This window comes from Melozone crissalis, unplaced genomic scaffold (genome assembly GCF_028551555.1).
Source record: "Melozone crissalis strain CALT ecotype California unplaced genomic scaffold, PUWL_Pcris_2 ptg000081l_1, whole genome shotgun sequence".
Lineage (NCBI taxonomy): Eukaryota > Metazoa > Chordata > Aves > Passeriformes > Passerellidae > Melozone > Melozone crissalis.
The window spans coordinates 1,692,642-1,710,890 of NW_026535858.1; the positions used below are offsets into that span (position 1 = coordinate 1,692,642).

The following is an 18,249-nucleotide window of genomic DNA, read 5'->3' on the forward strand; positions in this document are numbered from 1 at the left end:
TTATTAGCCCATTAATAGCTTAGGGGGATTATAAAGTGGCTGAACTTAGGGCTGCATTAAGTTTCCCCACCAGAAGGGAAAGGGAAAAAAAAAAAAGGATTTAAGCTAGAGGATAGTGTTGGCAAAAGAGCAAAAGCAGAATGAACTGGCCCTGGCAGTATTTGGGCTGGCAAATGACAGGAATTACAGTCATCAGAGGATTCTGGAGCAGCTCTGCAGCAGGCCAGGACTAAGAATAAAAAAAGGTTTTTTTGAGCTAGAGCTGAATCACTTTCCAAAGGTGTTACATAATGTGCTACCTGTGCTGGCTGTAAACAAGGCTGGCTGTAGTGAGTGCTTGCATTTGCCTCGGGCTCTGGAATGGAGTTCCCATAGTCCTTAAGCTGCAGGGGAACAGAGTAAGTGATTCCAGAGCAGTGAAGTGTACCTGCTCTCCAGCAGCTGCAGGGCACCCTGGGGGACGCTCAGTGGGTGCAGGTCAGTGCAGCTGGAATGCAGGGCAGCAGGACACGGCCTCTCCAAGGCTGGAGCTTCCAGTGGGCAGCACCCGAGGCAGCTGCAGAGCCTGCTTTGTGAGCCCCTGCCGGTCTGGGCCGTCAGGCCCTCACTGCTAGAAGGAAAGCCGTGGCTGGCTGGTAAACACGAAACACGGATGGTGCCGGTGCTGGCTGGGCAGGCAGCAGGAGCCAGTGCAGTGCCAGCAGTGCCCCTGAGCCCCAGGCCATTGCAGGTGGACATCTGGTCCCTGGGCATCATGGTGATGGAGATGATCGACGGGGAGCCGCCGTACTTCAACGAGCCGCCGCTGCAGGCCATGCGCCGCATCCGGGACAACCTCCCGCCCCGCGTCAAGGACACGCACAAGGTCAGCCTTCCCTGGCCCTGCCAGGGCCCCGCAGGCACACCCTGCGTGTCCAAACGCTCACTGTCACCTCCAGGGGCCACTGGAGCAGTGGTGCCGCACAGGGCTCCGGGGGGGAGAAAGAGAGGCCCAAGCCGTCGGTCACGGCCTTGTTTGTGCCTGACCCTGGCGCTGCTTTTGCAGCCAGAGATGGCAAAGGGAGCTGGGCACAGCCCCAAGCTCCCTGTGCTTCCCAGCCTGCCCGAGGAGCAGAGCAGCCCAGCTCACTGCCCTGCTGCAGATGGGTTGGTACACCCACGTGAGGCACCAAAGCCTTTGGGCCCCTCCCAGTTAGGGGGTATTTCCATCAGCCCTCAGCCTAGCTTAATGCTGTTCTGTACCCCAGGGACACCCAAACACTCCAACCACCAGCACTGACCCACAGCCCTCCTGCTGAGCACAGTGTCCCTTTTGTCCCCCAGAAAGCAGCGTGCCCAGAGCAGCACAACTGCAGGGGGCGTTTGGCACCCCAACGCCCGTGTGTGTTTCAGGTCTCGGCGGTGCTGCGGGGCTTCCTGGACTCCATGCTGGTGCGGGAGCCCTCGCAGCGAGCCACGGCGCAGGAGCTGCTCCGACACCCCTTCCTGAAGCTGGCCGGGCCCCCCTCGTGCATCGTGCCCCTCATGAGGCAGCACAGGCACCGCTGAGGGGCTGCTGGGGAGGGGCGGCGCAGAGCCCGGCTCGTGGCTGCGGGATCGCAGGCAGGGAGCAGGAGGAGCAGCAGAGCCTTGAGGAGGAAGGCAGCCCTGAGGAAACGCTGCCGTGTGTACAGAGAGCCCCGGGGCAGGCAGTGCTCCCTGCTCCGCTGTGCCAGGGACAGGAGCAGGCCGGGCACCACGGCTGCCAGGCAGGGCACACCCATTGCCAGCCTGGGCGACGCAGCACCGAGCCAAACAGCTGAGCTTCACCGCGGGCTGAGGCACTTCTGGCTCAGAAGAACACTTTTCTGACAAACAAAGCACTTTTTACCTCGGCCAGAGCAGCGCAATGTATTTTGCAAGAAGTTTGTAATTTTCTGTACAGTACGTTTTGATAACTTGCAGTACTTTGTCATGTACCTGTTGTGTTAGTTAAGTAATAAGTGTAACTTAGAGAATTTGAGAAGATGAAGTTTCCTACTTTTTTAAGCCCTTTTGAAAACAGGAGAAAAAAAAGAAAAAAAAAAGAAACCACAGCCACCTTTATGAAGTTGTAAGGTTTTGCAGAGTTCCCATGGGGTGAGCAGGGGGCTGGTCCTGCCCTCACGGCAGGCGGGAGCGCCTGGCTTGGGGCACGGGGTGACAGAGGCAGCCCAGGCCAGCCCTGCCCCTGGCTGGGGAGCAATGCCCCTGCCCAGCCTTGGCCCAGCGGCCTCCCGGGCTGGCCCGGGCCCTCTCTTGCCAGGCCACCACCCCTGCTCTGCCACCACGGCGGCCTCCGTGACTGCTGTCACTCTCTGGCAGGGCACAGGGAGAGCAGCAGCGCCTCCTGCCAGCCCAGAGGGAGCCCCAGAGCCCTGGCATGGGATGGGTTGGGATGAGCTGCCAGCGTTTGCCAGAGAGGAGGAGTCGTGCTGCTGTCTAGACCTTTCTGAATGTTGATGCAACAGTTGACTACTGCGGTACAATTTTGTGTTATTTGTTGGATGACTTTGCATGTTAACTGTAGGCCTAAATAGATTTGCCTTTAAAATTTTTAGAAGTGCTTCATAATTATTTCGATGAGAAACTAATTTTATTTATTAACGATGAGTTGTTTTTAATTCTGTATAATATAAAAGCCATGTTTTTCAAGTTTGTTTTTTTTTTTTACTGACCTCATTTTATGGTATCTTTAAGAACCACAAAGCCAACTTTGTGAAAACACAGTTTTTTTCTTTTTATGAAATTTCATAGTTAATAAATTAATTGTTATTTATTGTAGTAAATTATAATCAAACATCTAAACCTGGCAGGAGCTGTTGCTTAAAGATCTTCCTCTGGGAGAAAAGAGTTGCCAATAGTAAAGAAGCTCCTTTAGTTCTGCCCTTAAAGAATATTTGGAGGGAGAGAAGCAATTTAAAAATAAACATGGAAGAGCTGTTCTTACATCAGTGTCTTACCCCAGTGCTCTCTCCCTAGCCCTGTTTGCACATTTGAAGAGGACGCTGAAGAAAAGGTTTGGCTCCCAGAGCCCACCCAGCAGGGAGCACCCCCAGCCTCCCAGGGCTCTCTTTTGTAGTCTTGACAACTCAGGAAACCAGGCTGCACCAGTCCAGGCAACGGCACAACTTAGCACTAGCTACAGAATTACCTTTTGTAACCATCTTTGGATAAAAAGGGGGTTGGTGGGAGTTTTTTCTTCAATATTCAGCACATTTTAGGCTGTACAAGTGAAGAATTTTCTGCAACTTTCTTATCATTAGATACTTTAAGCAGTGTTCATCGAGTTTACTGAGAGTTTTGTCAGTTTCAAAGGGGTTTTTTGTGAACACCAGCTACTGGTGGAACAAATGCACATGCAAGTTCAATAAATTCATTAATAAACACTTCAAGTTTCAGTGTGGTTTGTTTTTTCCCCCATGCCTTTTTTCTACTTTATAGATTTGATTCAGTCTCACAGTACTGGACCGAGCAGATAACAAAGGAAAAAAGTGTTCTTATAATATCTACTATTCTTTTACATATATATATATATTATAATATACATATTATAAGAATATATATAAAAAAGAAAAAAGTGTTCTTATAATATATATAAACACACAAGATACACATGAGTATGATACACATACATATATATAATAGTGATTTATAGAGCTGCCCTAAGTGATTTCTAAGTGTCAGTGCATTCCCACCTCCCTTTCTCTATCCCCTAAATAATCCCTGATTACACAGCCCCAGTTTTAGCTCCCAGCTCTTGGTCTCTCACACCTACAGTCGTTCCCAGTTTCCCCAGCAGCACCAGTCAGCTGATGAATCCACAATGTTATTTGCTACCTTCCAGTCTTACAGGTGAGGATTTCTATTACTTTTGGTTTCTGACATCAGTACATACTTCCAAATACATTGAAAAATGTCATGCCATCACCTAAAAACAAACAAATAAGGATGGGAAGAGCACCCATTCCCTCAGAAGCTGAGGCTGATGCTCCAGTGAAATGACTCCCACCTGTCAGTAGGGAATGGTGGCTGTTTCTGAGCTCACACTTCTAAAACTACTCCCAAATACTCCTCACGTGGGAGCAGAGGCCAGGACGTTTCCTGGCTATGTCAGCCCCCTCCTCAGCAATAGAGCAATAATTTATAATTAAAGTCGTAATCACAAGTACTCTGTAAGTCATTAGCAGCTGCTTTAGTAAGTGCCTAATTATTACAGGTCCTTGCAGAGCTCAGGAGGGTGATAAGGTGTATTTATCCACCTTCTGCTGCTGTGTTCATAAACATCTAGAAAGCAAAGCTTTCCATTTGCAGCTCACCCATTAAAAGCCATCAATAAATGAAAGCTAAATGCTAAATTAAATCACAACAAAGTGCTGCCGTCCTGAAGATGCTGCTGCAGTTTGACAGGCAGGAGGGAAGTTGGACATAATCTCTCTCATAAATAATTTTTTATAAATAGGCTTGAAAAGCTTAAAGCAATGGAGAATTCAGATCAATTTTAGTAAATGTGAACAAAAGGATGGGGAGAATGAAAAGATTTTAAAAGGTTTTCATCCAAGAGCTTAAATAACATTTTTTTTCAACCAAGATGCATCAGTCCGGGACACAAACTGTCCCTGACATTAAATTATTGTTTCTTTTTCCTTTCTTCCCCAAAAAGCAAAGCCATGTTTTCTGTCAGTTCAGAAAATCAAGAAATGAATGATTGCATTCCTGTGTTCCCAGTAGGTTACAGACACACTCACCCCCTGAAGGTGAAGGCAGGTGCTTCCTAAGGGAAGCCCTCACGTGCCAGGAGAAGCAGCAGAAGCCCTTCAGGCAGGCACAGGAGCAGCTTCAGCTCTTGGGGCAGTGTCCCCATCCAGCGGGCACTGCCACCACCGCAGGGCTCTGGGCCGGTCCCTGCGAGTCCCCGGCAGGGTCAGTGCAGGATGCGTTAAGGGCAGGTCCCAGAGGCCAGCACAACCGGCCCTTGTCCATCTCACAGCCACGCGGATGTTTGGGAGCAGCTCCCTGTCCGGCAGGCAGTGCTCACGGGAGGAGGCACAGCAAGGGACTGCCACCCCTGGCCCGGGCACAGCTGCCCCGGAGCCACTGCCTCCGCTGCAGGCACACCGAGCAGCCCGGGCAGCTCCGTGAACTGCCCCTTCCCAGGGGGGACTGCCCTCCGAGGGACGGGGAGGGCTCCAGGGGGGCACTCTCCCATCTCTCCCACGGCCCCTGGCCAGAGCGGCCTCTCCAGGAGACACATGGCAGTGGAGGGGCTGCTCTGGCATCTGCAGCTCAGCTGTTGGCTGCCGTTTTGTGTTTGATTGTTCTTTGGGAGGTCACAGCGGCACATGTGCCAGGCTGATGGGAGCCGGCTGGGAGAGCCTGTCTGGCCCCAGGGCAGACAAGGGTGAGGGAGGACAAAGCTCCTCTCTATTAAGGATGAACCTTTAATCCTTTTATTCACCCTCCTGCTACCTCTGGCTTTCTCTAACTGCCTCTAAAAGAACCTTTTCTTTTCTTTTTTAATTACCAGCTTCTTGTAGGCAGTGGCACTTGGTCAGTCTAAAGCTCACCCAGGACCCTTTCAGTGCAGTTCTAAAGGAAAAGGGCAAAGCCACTATCATTGTTAGTGCCATAATTTTGCTTTTTGCATCCAAATGAGAAAACAGCTGAGCATAACACAGAAATGAGACCAGGAATGAGGCAGGACTAAAGGAAGGCTTATGCTGCATCCACCTTCATCAAAAAACCCATACATTTTGGAGGAGACTACAGCATTAAAGAACAGTTAAGTTTCTTCTCTTACCTTTTTCCAACATTGAAATAACTATTTTTGATTGAGTTTTAAGCTGAAAGAAAACAATCAGGCCGCTGAATTAAATTAGTTTAAGAACAAGGTAGTGTTTTCCACACCCTAAATTGACACAAGGCCTGGCCTAACTCCTGCTGAGGTAACACTGGAGCCAAGGGGAGTCAGAGGGCTCAGTAGGAATTGGACTGTACCAGAATAAAACACATCATTGCCCACATAACACAATGGAAAAACAACCAAAAGATAGAAGAAAATTAGGGACAACCAACAAATCAGAGAACACTGAACCACCATGGTGTCTTCACCAAGCCATTTGCAGCACAACCACTGCTGGAATAAATCCTGCATGTGCCATCCACTCAGATTTGTGTTCTGGTTCCATTGGTACCGTGGAGCGAGCACACAGCATTACATCATTTCAAATTAAGAAGGCAAATCAAGCATTATGTATGTACATGTTTTAATTAATTTTAAAAATCGTCTACATTTAAGGATAGATTTCAAGGGTTCCCTTATACTTTTTCTGTTACATTAGATTATACCTGAATAATCTGCATAGTAACTTTAACATTACTGTTTTCTTTTTCTCTTTTTTTTTGTTTTGTTGTGAAAGTTATCAGTTGCAGGTAGCAATGTAACATCTCAACCACAATCACAATACGTGCAGGATGCCCAGCCAGAAGCATTTCTCAGTTGACTTGCAGTAGCATGGCACTTTATAATTTGTGTATCGATACTGTTTTTCTTTTTTTTTTTTTTTCCTAAGTTTACTTCAGATGTAGCTCAAGAAGCAAAAACAAACTTTCTTCGCCCAGTCTCAGGTGTGGGGTCAGCTCCACAGCTGTGATCTGCTCCACTGGAGTTACTGACCTTGAATTTATTATTTTTTTTTCCCAAAGCACACCTGCATTTGCCTCCATGCTTTCCTTAACATGAGTGCAAACTTGGGGATGTGGTTTGAGTCCCATCATCAGAGGGCCTGAATGAGCCCTGTGCAATGGCTCTGTCTCCAGCCCTGCTTCCTGCATGGACAGGAACGTGGAGGGCTGAATGCTCCAAAGGTGACGAAGGGGAGGTAAGACTCTCTTGGGATGGGGAAAAGGAAAAAAATAAATAAAACAAGAAAGCTAGTTGTGCTCCCAGTGTGAAACTCTGACATGTGAAGCCTTTCTGTTCCAGATGATCAGCCCAGCTGCTTGAAGAAGGTATTCAAACCACCTACAGACACCGACTGTCCTTCCAGAGGCTGTGCTAAAGCCAAGCCTTAGCCTGGGTGTCTCTGTGAAACGCCCAGGATGAGGTGCTGTGAATACCATCCCTTGCCCCCCAGAACCTTTCCTCACCCACAGAAAAAAGTGCTTTTGCTTTTTCTACCTGATCAGTGCCTGCGTGTCCCGGTGCTGCTCCTAGCCCATGTGTTTGTACTGAGATCTGTCCCGAGGGATCTGCACCTGGCTGGCTGTCAGCTTGTGGTGGATGTGGTAGATGCCCAGGGTGACCACAATCACCAGCCCCAGGATCAGCCCCAGGATCAGGGGCAGCGTTTCCTCCAGCTGCTCCCGCTGGTCCACCGGGCACTTGTGCTCTGCAGGGAAGGAAGAGGGAAAGGGACGTGGCTGAGACTGCAGGGCAAGGAACAGGGGAAAGGGACGTGGCTGAGACTCTGCAGGGGAAGGAAAGGGGAAAAGGGATACGGCTGGGACTCTGCAGGGGAAGGAACAGGGGGAAGAGGGGAAAGGGACATGGCTGAGACTCTGCAGGGCAAGGAACAGGGGAACAGGGATGTGGCTGAGATGCTGTGAGCTGTGGCTCCCCGGTCACGGCTCCATGCAGGACGGAGTGGCTGCAGCTGCCTGCAGAGCCCTGGGGAGAAAATCAATTGCCTTGGAGCAAAGTGGAATCACTCACAAAGCAGGGAGAGGTACATCTATCAAAGCAGCCCACGCACTGGAAAAACACTGCCATGCCCATAAGCCCAGCCCTCTCTGCCACACATGGATGGCCTTGTTGGGAACGGGGCAGCCGAAGCCTGAGGTTCCCGAGTGCCCCAAGAGCTGCTTTGTTTATCCAAGCAGAGAGTCTGGAGAGGCCTCAGCATCAGGAAGGCTTTAATTGTGCACCAGACTCACCCTGCACATTACCCAGAGACTGCCCCTCTACCTGCAGGCTGGCAGAGTGGAACAGCACCACTGCCCCTCTCTGTGAGCTCCCCAGGGACACAGAACCAGCCCTGGCAGAGCACAGACGTGTGTCTGTGTCAAACAGCACCCCACACTGTCCACCAAATACAGCAAAGGAGCAGCAGAAGCAACATGAGCCCCGCCAGTGTTCTTGTCTCTGGCTGATGAGTCTCTGCCACAGCCTAACAAACCACTAGAAAATAGTGATGCATTGGGAAAATACTTTTCTGCTGAGCTTGGAAAGGCCACTAGGGTCAGGAGCACCGGTAACCCTGGCTCAGCTCCCTTACACTTCCAGAGTCTACTGCAGGCCAGGGGGACAGGACCAGGATGCACATCTTTCCCCACAGGATTGTTGCTTCTCCGTGCTGATGGACAGGCAGGGCCCATGCTGCTGAGATAGGGCTGCCGGGCTAGAAAGGAGAAAAATGCCAGTTCTGGGGGGGAGAAAAGGGTACGTGATACAGGAAGGACAATTCTCTGTCTTCATTGTATTAGAAATGTGCTGGAAACAACGACAACTTTAAAGGGGGAAAAAAAAGGGAAAATAGAAAAGGTGTGTGTTAGATGAACAAATACAAAGGGCACCACAATGTCCCCCCTTGCTAAAGACTGTCCAGATGGGTTCCCCGGGCAGCTGAGCGCAGAGCTCTGCAATAACCACGAAGAGCAAATGCTCCACAAATCTAACAGCATGTGGCAAAGAGCAGGAGAAACGCAGAGAGCCCCGGGCCCAGGCAGGAGGTGACAGCAGGGACCCATCTCCAGCGGTGCTGGCACCTCCAGGAGCTCCACCACGTCCTGGAGTGCAGCCTCCTGCCAGCAACGGCATCAGGAAACATTTCAAGCTGCAAATGAGCTAAAACAAAAAAAAGCAAAAGTGGAATGTTGTCTAACACACAAGAATGTCCTTTTCAGTTCCAGTTGCTCACTGCTTCACCAGAGGAGTGATTAATCACCAGGACTGTGGCACAGGCGACTCAGCAATTGCTGCAATGCAGGGGTTTTGTTTGTTTGTAGTGAGGAGAACGGGGGGTAACCCCGATGGTTACTTAGCTCCCAGAATTGGGTTTCTAGTGCTCTGTGGAATCGTTCCCGGTTCAGGAGGCTAAGGCCTGGGCAGCTCACAGGGACACAAGGCCAGGCAGAGCTGACTGCAGGAAAAGGCACTCAGGGGCAGTGTGTGGGGCCAGGGCTGCTGTGAGCCCACTCCCCACAGGCACAGGGCAGCACCATTGCCATGGAAGGAGCCCAGCTCCAGGAGCTGCTGTGCAGCCCCGTGGCTGCAGACAGCCTGTGCTGAGCTGCCAACCAGCACCAGAGCACTCTGGCTGGACGCTGGCTCCTGCTGGGGAAGGGGCTTAGCTGAAACCAAGAGACGATGGAAAGGAGCTGCTGGAAACCCAGCTGAGAGGATTCCCCGTGCTCAAACACACACCAGCTTTTCCTTGCACCTTTCCCCAAACAGCAACGCTCCAGGAGAACAGGCTGGATGTGGGGGCTGCAGCCAGTGGAGAAGGCAAAGCTAAAAGCACCAGTGCAGAAAGCAGACCCAGCTCTAAAGCCCCCACTTGTAACGTTTGAATTCCACCGAATTTTGCCAGGGCACAAAACACGCCAGAGGACGTGGCCAGAGATCCACGGGCCACAGAAAGCCAGGCTGTGTTTAGGGGTCTGTGTCACGACTCAAAAAGGTGTCAGCTCCTGCAAGCAACCAAGGAAGAGAGCTCTTTATCCTGACACTATTTTTAAGAGGATTAAAATAAAATAAAAAAAGAAAGCCAACAGGAAGGAGAAAGAAAGAAAAAAAAAAAAACAAGCAGCAAGCAAAGCTGTCAGTGTCCAGCAGCACATCCCCAAACCCAGCTGCACCCACTGCACCTCCCTATGCCCTACCCACACCTGCTCCTCACCAGAAACATCCATTTTCTCCTTTTGGAGCAGACCACCAAAGCCTGGGCTCTTTGGAGACTGCAGGGGGAATGGGAATGGGGGATGCAGTATGGAGGCACTGGGAAGTGCAAAGCACAAACACATCTGCAGCAGAAGTGAGGCTCTCTGGGTGCTTACTGCTAGGAGACTGAATTCTCTATTTTAACATTAATATCATATTAATCCACATAATTTTATGACAAATAAAAATTCTTGCACACTTATAAAAGGGTACTTTAACATTTATACAGCATTTTTCACCCCAAGAATTCAAAGCAAAGGCACTGAGGTCCACAACACAGCAGGGAGGCAGGCAGGCAGGCAGCAGGTATCATTCCTGCTCCATCAGCACAGGAACAGGCAAAGGGGAACAGGAGGATAGAAGGGTTTGGACAAATTTGGATGTTCAACCCCCTCAAGTATGGGTAGGTTGGCGCTTGACAAACAGAGAACCACTGCACTGGGAACAGCTACGATTTCAGATTAATGACCCTGCAGGAAAACAGCCCTTTCTGTCAAAATTCCCCAGTATTTCACCCCAGGTCCCAGGATCTCAGCATTCCCCAGTTCCTGGGGTTACCCTCGGCCCAGGGAAGCAAGCAGGTCCCTGGCAATAGGGAGGAAGCTGGGGCTGAGCCGGGAGCTGTGCTGCCCCCCAAACACGGCCGGGTCACCCCTCTGGCAGGGCGGTGCCAGCCCCGCTCCCTGCACCCAGCGCCCACCGCAGAGGGACACAAGGGAGGTGCTGAGGTGCGTTCCTCCCCCCTCTGTGCTGCGCCTCCTCCCAGGCTCACGTACCGCCACGGTTTCTATGGTGAGCGCTCGCCCGGTTCCAGCAGGGGCTGTGAAACCACCTCAGAGCCCATTTTCCCTTCCAGAATCCTCTGCAGAGCACACGGCAAACAGCCCGGCCGGAGGCACAGCGCCCTCCAGCCCGAGCATCGGCACAGGGACCGGCCCAAGGGGAAACAGCCCAGCTGTGTCCGGCAGGACAAGGGGCTGGCATTTTGAGATGGGAGCTTGTAAGTAGACACTTCAAAAATTAAACAAACAAGGACCAGGTGCTTTAAAAAAGTGGCTGCATACCTTGGAGCAAAGGACCCTTGAGAAAATGTGGCCCTCAAGTGGGAGGCTGCAGCTCCCTCTGAGCCACCCCAGGATCCCAGTCCCTGATTATCAGCTGTTGTATCCCTTTGTATTACTATTTTTCATCATATTGCTTTATATTCGAATTTTTAGATATAAAATCAAAAGAGCTGACACTTTCTCTGGGGTTCTTCCATCAGTTTAAATCTTTTCCCACCCTCTTGATCCAGCTCTCATTTTACTCATCTTCTAAGCTGAAAAATGTACACACATTTTCCCCTATTATAAAAAAATAAATTAGCAAAGTCTGATTGAAAAAAAATTCTGCTGCTTCTCTATTGAAAATTAAAAAATAAAACAAATAAATAAATGTGCACTTGTGAAGGTTGGAAGCAGTATCTCAAAAAAAAAATACTCTAGCACATGAATTTAAGCATTCAAAAAAACCAAAGACAATCCAGTAATTCCCTACAAGCTGTTTAACCTATCCCTGCCAGGACAGTGTCAGGACTAATGAAGAAACCTTTCCCCCATTTCTTTGTGGAAAACAGGCCCGACCCTCCTGTGCCTTAGTGATTCTTCCGCTCTAGCAGGTCTCTTTCTCTCCTCCAAAATATTTTAAAATGTTCTGTAGCTTGTTCATAATTAATAGGAATTTCACCTAATGGGAAATTAATGAAGCAAAAAGGAGAAGGCTAATTACTGTAATGTGAGATTGGCAGTGGTTCTCAGACCCCACAATGGATGCTGCTGTGCCACGCGTGTGCCGAGGCTGGAGGGAACGCGGCGCTGGGAGAGCAGCAGTGCCCTGGATGGAGGTCCATTGATAAATCACCTCCCAGCCCCTCTGACCACCCCTCCAGGTGCCCTCTGCTGCTCAGCTTCCAGTGGAATTCAACAAAAAGGAGTGTAATTCAAAAATGAGAGCAACAACTACAGAAAACCCCATTGTGCCTGACAAAGAGAGAAGCCATGCTGTCCTCCAGAGGAGGAATTCCCTCCATGTGTTTAAAGATTGCTAAAGAAACATCATGTCTTTGTGTGCTGGAAAAAAGAAAAGCCCACCAAACTACAGCAACAAAAGAGAAAACAAAATAGAAACAAATTTGCTGCCTGACAGGAAAGAGCATATCATGAAAACAGCAGGTAGGTTCCTCTGGCAGTGAGCCCCAGGTTTGGTTGTTTTAACTGGGAGCTCTAGGACTTCACAGGTTTGGTATCACAGAGACACAGCCTTGCACATTTGAAACACTGTTCTCATCCCCCAAGGTCTGCCCAGCCCAACCCTGAGCACAGGAATCCTGGATACACAGGAGAAAAAAGAGGGTAAAGCTACTCCAACAAAAAAAATTACAGCAAACTATCTAGTTCTACTTTTTTCTCCCTGTAAATCTATGAAAAATGTGGTACTACTTTGATACAAAAACACCCTGCCCACGGATAAAGCCTACTCAGTATTACACTGGCCTTGCTGTGAGTAATTCAGGCAGGCAGAGCTCTGCCAGCACACGCAGCAGCACCAATTTACAACATCGGTGAGAGGACGCGAGTCGTGAGGGCAACCACTCAGCTCTGCAGTCACTGCTGGGCTTCCATTGTGCTCCAAAACATTTCCCACATGCAAAATAATAAAGCTCCACGCTTTTAATGCTAGGCTTGAATACCACCATTTGCTAACTCATTATTAAAAGAGTTGGCCATTACACGTTTTGTTTGCACCTGATTACAATAACGGGCTTAACTGATTTTAGCTAAGGCAGCACTGTGAAATGGGACTGGTCTGCCCTAATCCAGGCATGGCTACACTGCCTCATTCAGCCTGATGGGAAAGCCAAGGGGGAGCACCATGGGTTCCTTGGGATAAAGGAACCTGAGACTGCAGGAACCCTGTCCCATGGCAGCACTGCTGCAGGCTCCAGTGCAAGCCTTTGATACAAAGAGCATGTTGTAACTCAGGTTTTCTTTTCTTCACCACGGATGTTAAGGAACCCCAGAAGCAGAAAGGCATCCCGGGTGTTGGGGCTCCAGGAGCCTCACTGAGGTGCCTGTTTCGCTTCCTTCCCCCTCACAATGGGCATTAATCAAACTGGAGCCAGGAACGTGCACCCCCAGCAAACCCTGCCACTGCAGCCCCCAGCTTCCCCCAGCCTGCAGCAGCCCTAAGGAGCCCCTGGGGCCGTGCTGAAGCATTTTTGTGCTGCAGAGGAGACACCTCAGCCTTGCAGGGCTCCCCAGGGATGCTGCACTGGGGCTTGCTGGCAATCTGACTCTATGAGTACTTACAGAAGACAACGTACATACAACGATGGCCCATGTTTTGGCAGCGGGGCTGAATTTGTAAAGCCTTTTGGGGGACCACAGAGGCAAGGAATGGGTTGGAGGGAGTGCAGGGAGCACTGGGGACAGGCTGCAGTGAGGGGAAGGCGGCCCCGCAAAAGGTGGGACCCAAATTCCTTCAGTAGATTGCAACATCCCCAAAGGCCGTGGCACCATCAGCACCTCGGGGATGCGGGACGTGCCTCTGCCTGCTCCTTACCTTCACTGAAGACAAAATCCGCGGGGATGTCGAAGGGCTGGAGCCGCACTTCCGACAGCAGGAGCTGCACGGACTTCTGGTGGTCGCTGGACACGAGGGAGATGGTCTGCTGCGCCTGGCACTCGTAGGACCGCCCGGCAGGGGTCACCAGGGCCGAGAGCCGGTGCGAGCTGGCCGTGTGCTTCCCGGCTGCCCAGGGACACACACGGGTCAGGCCCGGCCCCGAGGGGAACTGAGCCAACGAACCGAACGGGCGGGACACGGCCGGGGCGCAATGCGGCAGCAGCGCCTGCTGCTCCCGAGGCTCCTCCCGGGGTGCGACCCGGCTTTTGGGGGACACCCCGCACAGCCAGGGCAGCTCCCACACCGGGATGGGCTCCCGCGAGCGGAACACAGCCCCCGCACACGGAGCTACCCCACAAAGCGCAGAGCTGGCCCTGCTGCCGCCGGCTCCGCTCCTGCCGCAGCGCCTGGAGTCCCTACCGTGACATGGCGCCCGCTCACACACACTCGGGGTGCAGCCCGGGACCGGGGCTGTGCCCCCACATTTGGGGAACACCCATTTCCGAGGCTGCACGTGGGCTCTGAATCCAGGCGGGAAGGGGCAGTGCCATTGGGGACCACCCCGCAAAGCAAGACAGGCCACAGAGCCCTTCCTGAAAACAACAGGGCCGTTTCACCCAAGTATAAATTAGAGAAAATATTTCCCCACCATACCGAGCTTGTTTTGCAAGCGAAGGCCGGCTGCGGCTGAGCCAGGTGGAATGAGGGGTATCTTCCACCTCCCGCTTTCTGCAGCCCTTTGTTCCCCTCGGCAGCACAAAAAGGCAATCAGGGCTTCACACGGGCAGGGGCTGATGCGGCACGGCCGGCTCCGTGCTCTGGGGACTCAAACAGTGGGAACACAGCCCCAAAACCAGCACGTCTTATGGCAACAACTCTAAACGCCCTATCCGCTGGAGTTGGAAAATTGCGGAGAGAACTATTTGCAAGTGACAATATTTCATTTTCCAATTCAAGAGAACACATTTCTGAGCCGAAATGAAATAAAAACAAAATGAAAACCAAAAGAATGGAAATCCAGTGAGAAAAAAAGGAGGCTGCTGGGTGCGGAGGTGCGTGGGGGTATGATACTAATGTCAATCTCAGGTATCTCGGGGAACTGCTGCTTTCCCACGTATTCAACAGTCATCAGGATTAACCTCAAAAACAATCTCCCCGCAGGAAAGGAGACAAGCTTTTCCAGCCCAGGTGTCTCCCTGTCCCGTCCCTCGGGCCCTGGGTCCCACAGGACAGCGCAGCAAACGGGCAGAGCTGGGCTCTCCCTCCTCCGCTAACCGCGGTGATTAAAAACAAGGGAAAAAAAAAACCAGCGGAGAAAGAAAATATTAAACATGCGGTTTAAAGCCGGCAGCAGGTCCCGGCTCTGTCGGGAGGCTTTGGGGTTTCCTTTTTCCCGAAGCTCCATTGAGGAGCAGCCCGCGGAGCGCTCCCCGCGCCCGCCCGCCGGGATCTCCCTGAACCCCCGAGCCCGGGCGCTTACGGCTGACGGCATCCTTGAAGTAGGTGCGCTCGGAGGTGTCGTACGTGAACTGGATCCGGCTGAGCTTCCAGGACGCCTCGGGGCCCCGGGACGTGTTGTGCCCCTCCTGCCGAGACAGACAAGGCCGGTGAGGAGCCCGCGGAGCCGCCGCGCCCCCGGCCCGCTCCCGCCGTGCCCGTACCTTGAGGAAGGAGAGTTTGAGGGTGTACGCTTGGTCCAGCCACGAGAGCTCCAGCTCCGACTCGTTCGTGCCGCACTTGCCCTTCATCTCGGCGCCCCGCGACAGCGGGATATCGGCTTGCTCCGTGATCAGCTGCAAAAGGGAGCGGGGCTCAGCGGGGCGACCCCCGAGTCCCCCCACCCCTGCCCCGGCTGAAAATCCTCGGAGGGAATAAAGGACTTTCCGAAAGTAGCGGCAGCTGTGCGCGCGCGTGTGTGCCCCCTGCCATCCCCGGTCCTGCCGGAGCCCCGGACCCCCGGGCCGCACTCACATCCACATAATTGCTGGCCCACACGTCGTAGGGGACGATGAACTTGGCGGCGAATTCGGCCATGAGACACGTCGTCCGGTTTTCCCGCACCACGAAGATGTCCTTCTCGGGGTTAGGGGAGAGCCCGGAGAGGTTTTCAACTTCTTGCTCGGCGGCCAGGCGAGCCGCGGCGTCTGCGGGCACAGCGGGGCTGAGCGCCGGCAGCCCGAGCCTCTGCCGCTCACCCCAACACCCCCCGCCGCCCCGAGGCCCCTGGAGCGAGCTACTCTATCGCGACGGGGCGCTCCTGTCGCGACCGAGCAGGTGGAGGCGATGTGGCAGCCGGCGGCGGTGATGCGAGACCGGTGCCGTGACAACGCCGGGTCCGTCAGCGCCAGCGGCTGCCCGGTCGCGACAGGGCTCCGCGTCGCGACTCGCCACCCAGGTACTCACGCAAGATGAAAAGCAGCCCCGGGAGAAGCCCCCCGGCCATTCTCCCTGCTCGGTCCCGGTGTGGCCGCGGCTGCTGCAGCTGTTCCTCCGAAAGGTCCGCTCCGGAGAAAAGAAAAAAAAATTAAAAATAAAAAGGAGAGGGGAAAAAAGCCGCACACCTCCTTCCTCAGGAGCCGCACCGGCTGCAAAAGCACTCTGCTGCGGAGTGGCGGGGAGGAGGGACGGGGAAAGTGTGTGGGTGTGCGGGGAGGAGGAGGAGGAGGGGAGATGCCGGCGGAGCTGATGGAGCGCCCACGCCGAGGGACGGGGCGTACGCAGCCGGGCGGGGAGGAGGGAGGAAGGGATTCCCCCCCTCCGGCGCCGGGCCCCGCGGAGGGGCTGCCGGGGATCCCCGCGGAGCTCGGGCCGAACGAGGCGCGGCTGGAGCGGAGCGGGCTCACCCCGAGCGCTGTCCCGGCAGGGCCGGCGCTGGCAGCGGGCCCGGGACCCCTCGCCCCGCGGTCCCTGCCGGAGAGGCCGGCGGGATGGAGGAGGGGACACCTATTCCTGTGCCGGCTGCTCACACAGCGTCACTAATTTCGGTGAAGGCGAGCAGCTGCTCCGCGTGTTCATTTAGGAAGAAACGTGCGGTTATTTTTTGCGGCAAGGTCGGAAGCAAACGCGCATCCTTCTGTGAGCGGCCGTGGGCACACCTGAGCTCTAAAATGTCCCAAACCACAAGGCGCACCGTAACATAAAACCCAACAGGCCGAGAAGGTGCTTTAAAACAGGAACAACACGGCCCGTGCGGGTGTTTTGTGGGCACAGGCAGGAGGAGCGCCTCGGAGGCGGGATGGTGGGAACCGAGCCGGGGCACTCAGGGTTTGTCCCTGGCCGGCTCCAAGGTGCGGCACAGCGAGGGAGAGGGGCTGCGGGGCGGGGAGAGAGCTCGGGGGGCTGCCCGCCCCCTGCCCTGCCGGCCCCGGGCCCTCAGCCCCGAGCCAAGGAGCGCCTTCCCTCCCTCGCTGCCAGCCGGGCCCGGCAGTGCGGGCGCTCCCAGCCCGGCTGCGCTGCCGCTCCGTGCGGGGAACTGCGGCCGGCCCCCGTGCTGCTCCCTTGCCCGGCTGATGCCACCTTGAAATATTTCTGCCCCCTCGCACAGGGACTTTTTTTTTGAGCTTTAACGCGCTGCCACTCTCGCCCCGGCGCCAGGAGCACATCCAAATATTTACGATTTACAGCGACACCAGTCCCAGGAGCAGCGGGGACGAAGGGCCCTACACTGACGATGGTTTTTCGGTAAAAAGCCATAGGGACAGCAGCCATCTGGAGTGATAGCGTTACTGGATTCACTACCAATTCCCATTTCTAGTTCAGGAAAAGGCATCTGGAGGAAACCGTCCAAGACATTGCCATCCAAGGTGAGTTTTGATTGTGGGCAGCTGCCCTTTCTCTGCCAGGGCACACACTTGCAGAGAGGAGCTTTCTTGCTGGGAAATGGCTTTTAAAAAAAAAAAAACTGATACTGAAGGAACTTTTTTTTTTAAACTACAGTGTTGAAATTTCCTTTTATGCTTTCTGTACATATTAAATATATTCTGACCATTTCCTTCTCTCTCTCTCCTACTTCATGATGAAAAGCCATTCCCACACACCCCCAAATACCTGTGACAGTCAGACCTGTGTCAGTTGTGGCACAGGATTAGCCTATGGATAATTATTTAAGGGGACTATATAAAGGGAAAAAAATTAATCTTGTAGAAAATAGAACCTTTGACTGTAACAGGCTGTACTTCTGTGATGATTTTAGTGCCTGGCTTCCTCAGGTCCTACACTGATGAGCTGAAGGTAGTGTTTGACTGCCCTTTATTTCCTTTTCTTCTCCACTATTTAATTTCCAGCCTTTTTGAAGATCCTAGGTAGATTATAATGCCCAAAATACATGATTCTGAGCAGCTGCCCCTGCATCCAGCCTGTGCAGGAGGGTCCAGGGAGCAGCTGGGAGAGAGCAGCTGTGCTGGATGCAGGGGCAAGGCTGCCCCCCAGCCCAGAACTGTGCTCCCCCAGCTGCACAGCACAACAAAGCCTTCAGCTCCAGGGACAATTGCCTCTTCCAGCCTGCAGAGCAGCCTTCATCCTGCTCTCTGGGGCAAATAAAAGGGAAAGGCCTAAGACTTCCCAGCACTGAGAAACCCCCAAAACACAGAGCAGGAGGGTCTCACCCAAGCGAGCCAGTGCAGCACCAG

The 18,249-nt window shown here is 53.0% G+C and overlaps 2 protein-coding genes across 3 annotated transcripts in view; one reads left to right on the top strand and one right to left on the bottom strand.

Annotated features, from left to right (window-relative positions):
- The window catches only part of PAK5 (p21 (RAC1) activated kinase 5), a 158,455-nt gene extending 156,385 nt beyond the window's left edge, over positions 1 to 2,070 (top strand). For both annotated transcript variants that reach the window (XM_054290459.1, XM_054290460.1), the window contains exons 8-9: positions 731 to 865; positions 1,393 to 2,070. In XM_054290459.1, coding sequence (XP_054146434.1) covers positions 731 to 865; positions 1,393 to 1,548 — 291 coding nt within the window. In that variant the 3' untranslated portion in view covers positions 1,549 to 2,070. The remainder of the gene's footprint in view (positions 1 to 730; positions 866 to 1,392) is intronic.
- Positions 2,071 to 7,172: 5,102 nt separating this feature from the next.
- Positions 7,173 to 16,413, bottom strand: LAMP5 (lysosomal associated membrane protein family member 5). The gene is made up of 6 exons (XM_054290455.1): positions 16,025 to 16,413; positions 15,593 to 15,765; positions 15,283 to 15,414; positions 15,102 to 15,207; positions 13,559 to 13,747; positions 7,173 to 7,409 (listed from the first exon to the last, which is right to left on the bottom strand). Exons 1-6 carry the CDS (start codon positions 16,062 to 16,064, stop codon positions 7,231 to 7,233), a joined length of 819 nt encoding a protein of 272 aa, XP_054146430.1. The 5' UTR covers positions 16,065 to 16,413; the 3' UTR covers positions 7,173 to 7,230.
- Positions 16,414 to 18,249: the final 1,836 nt, after the last annotated feature.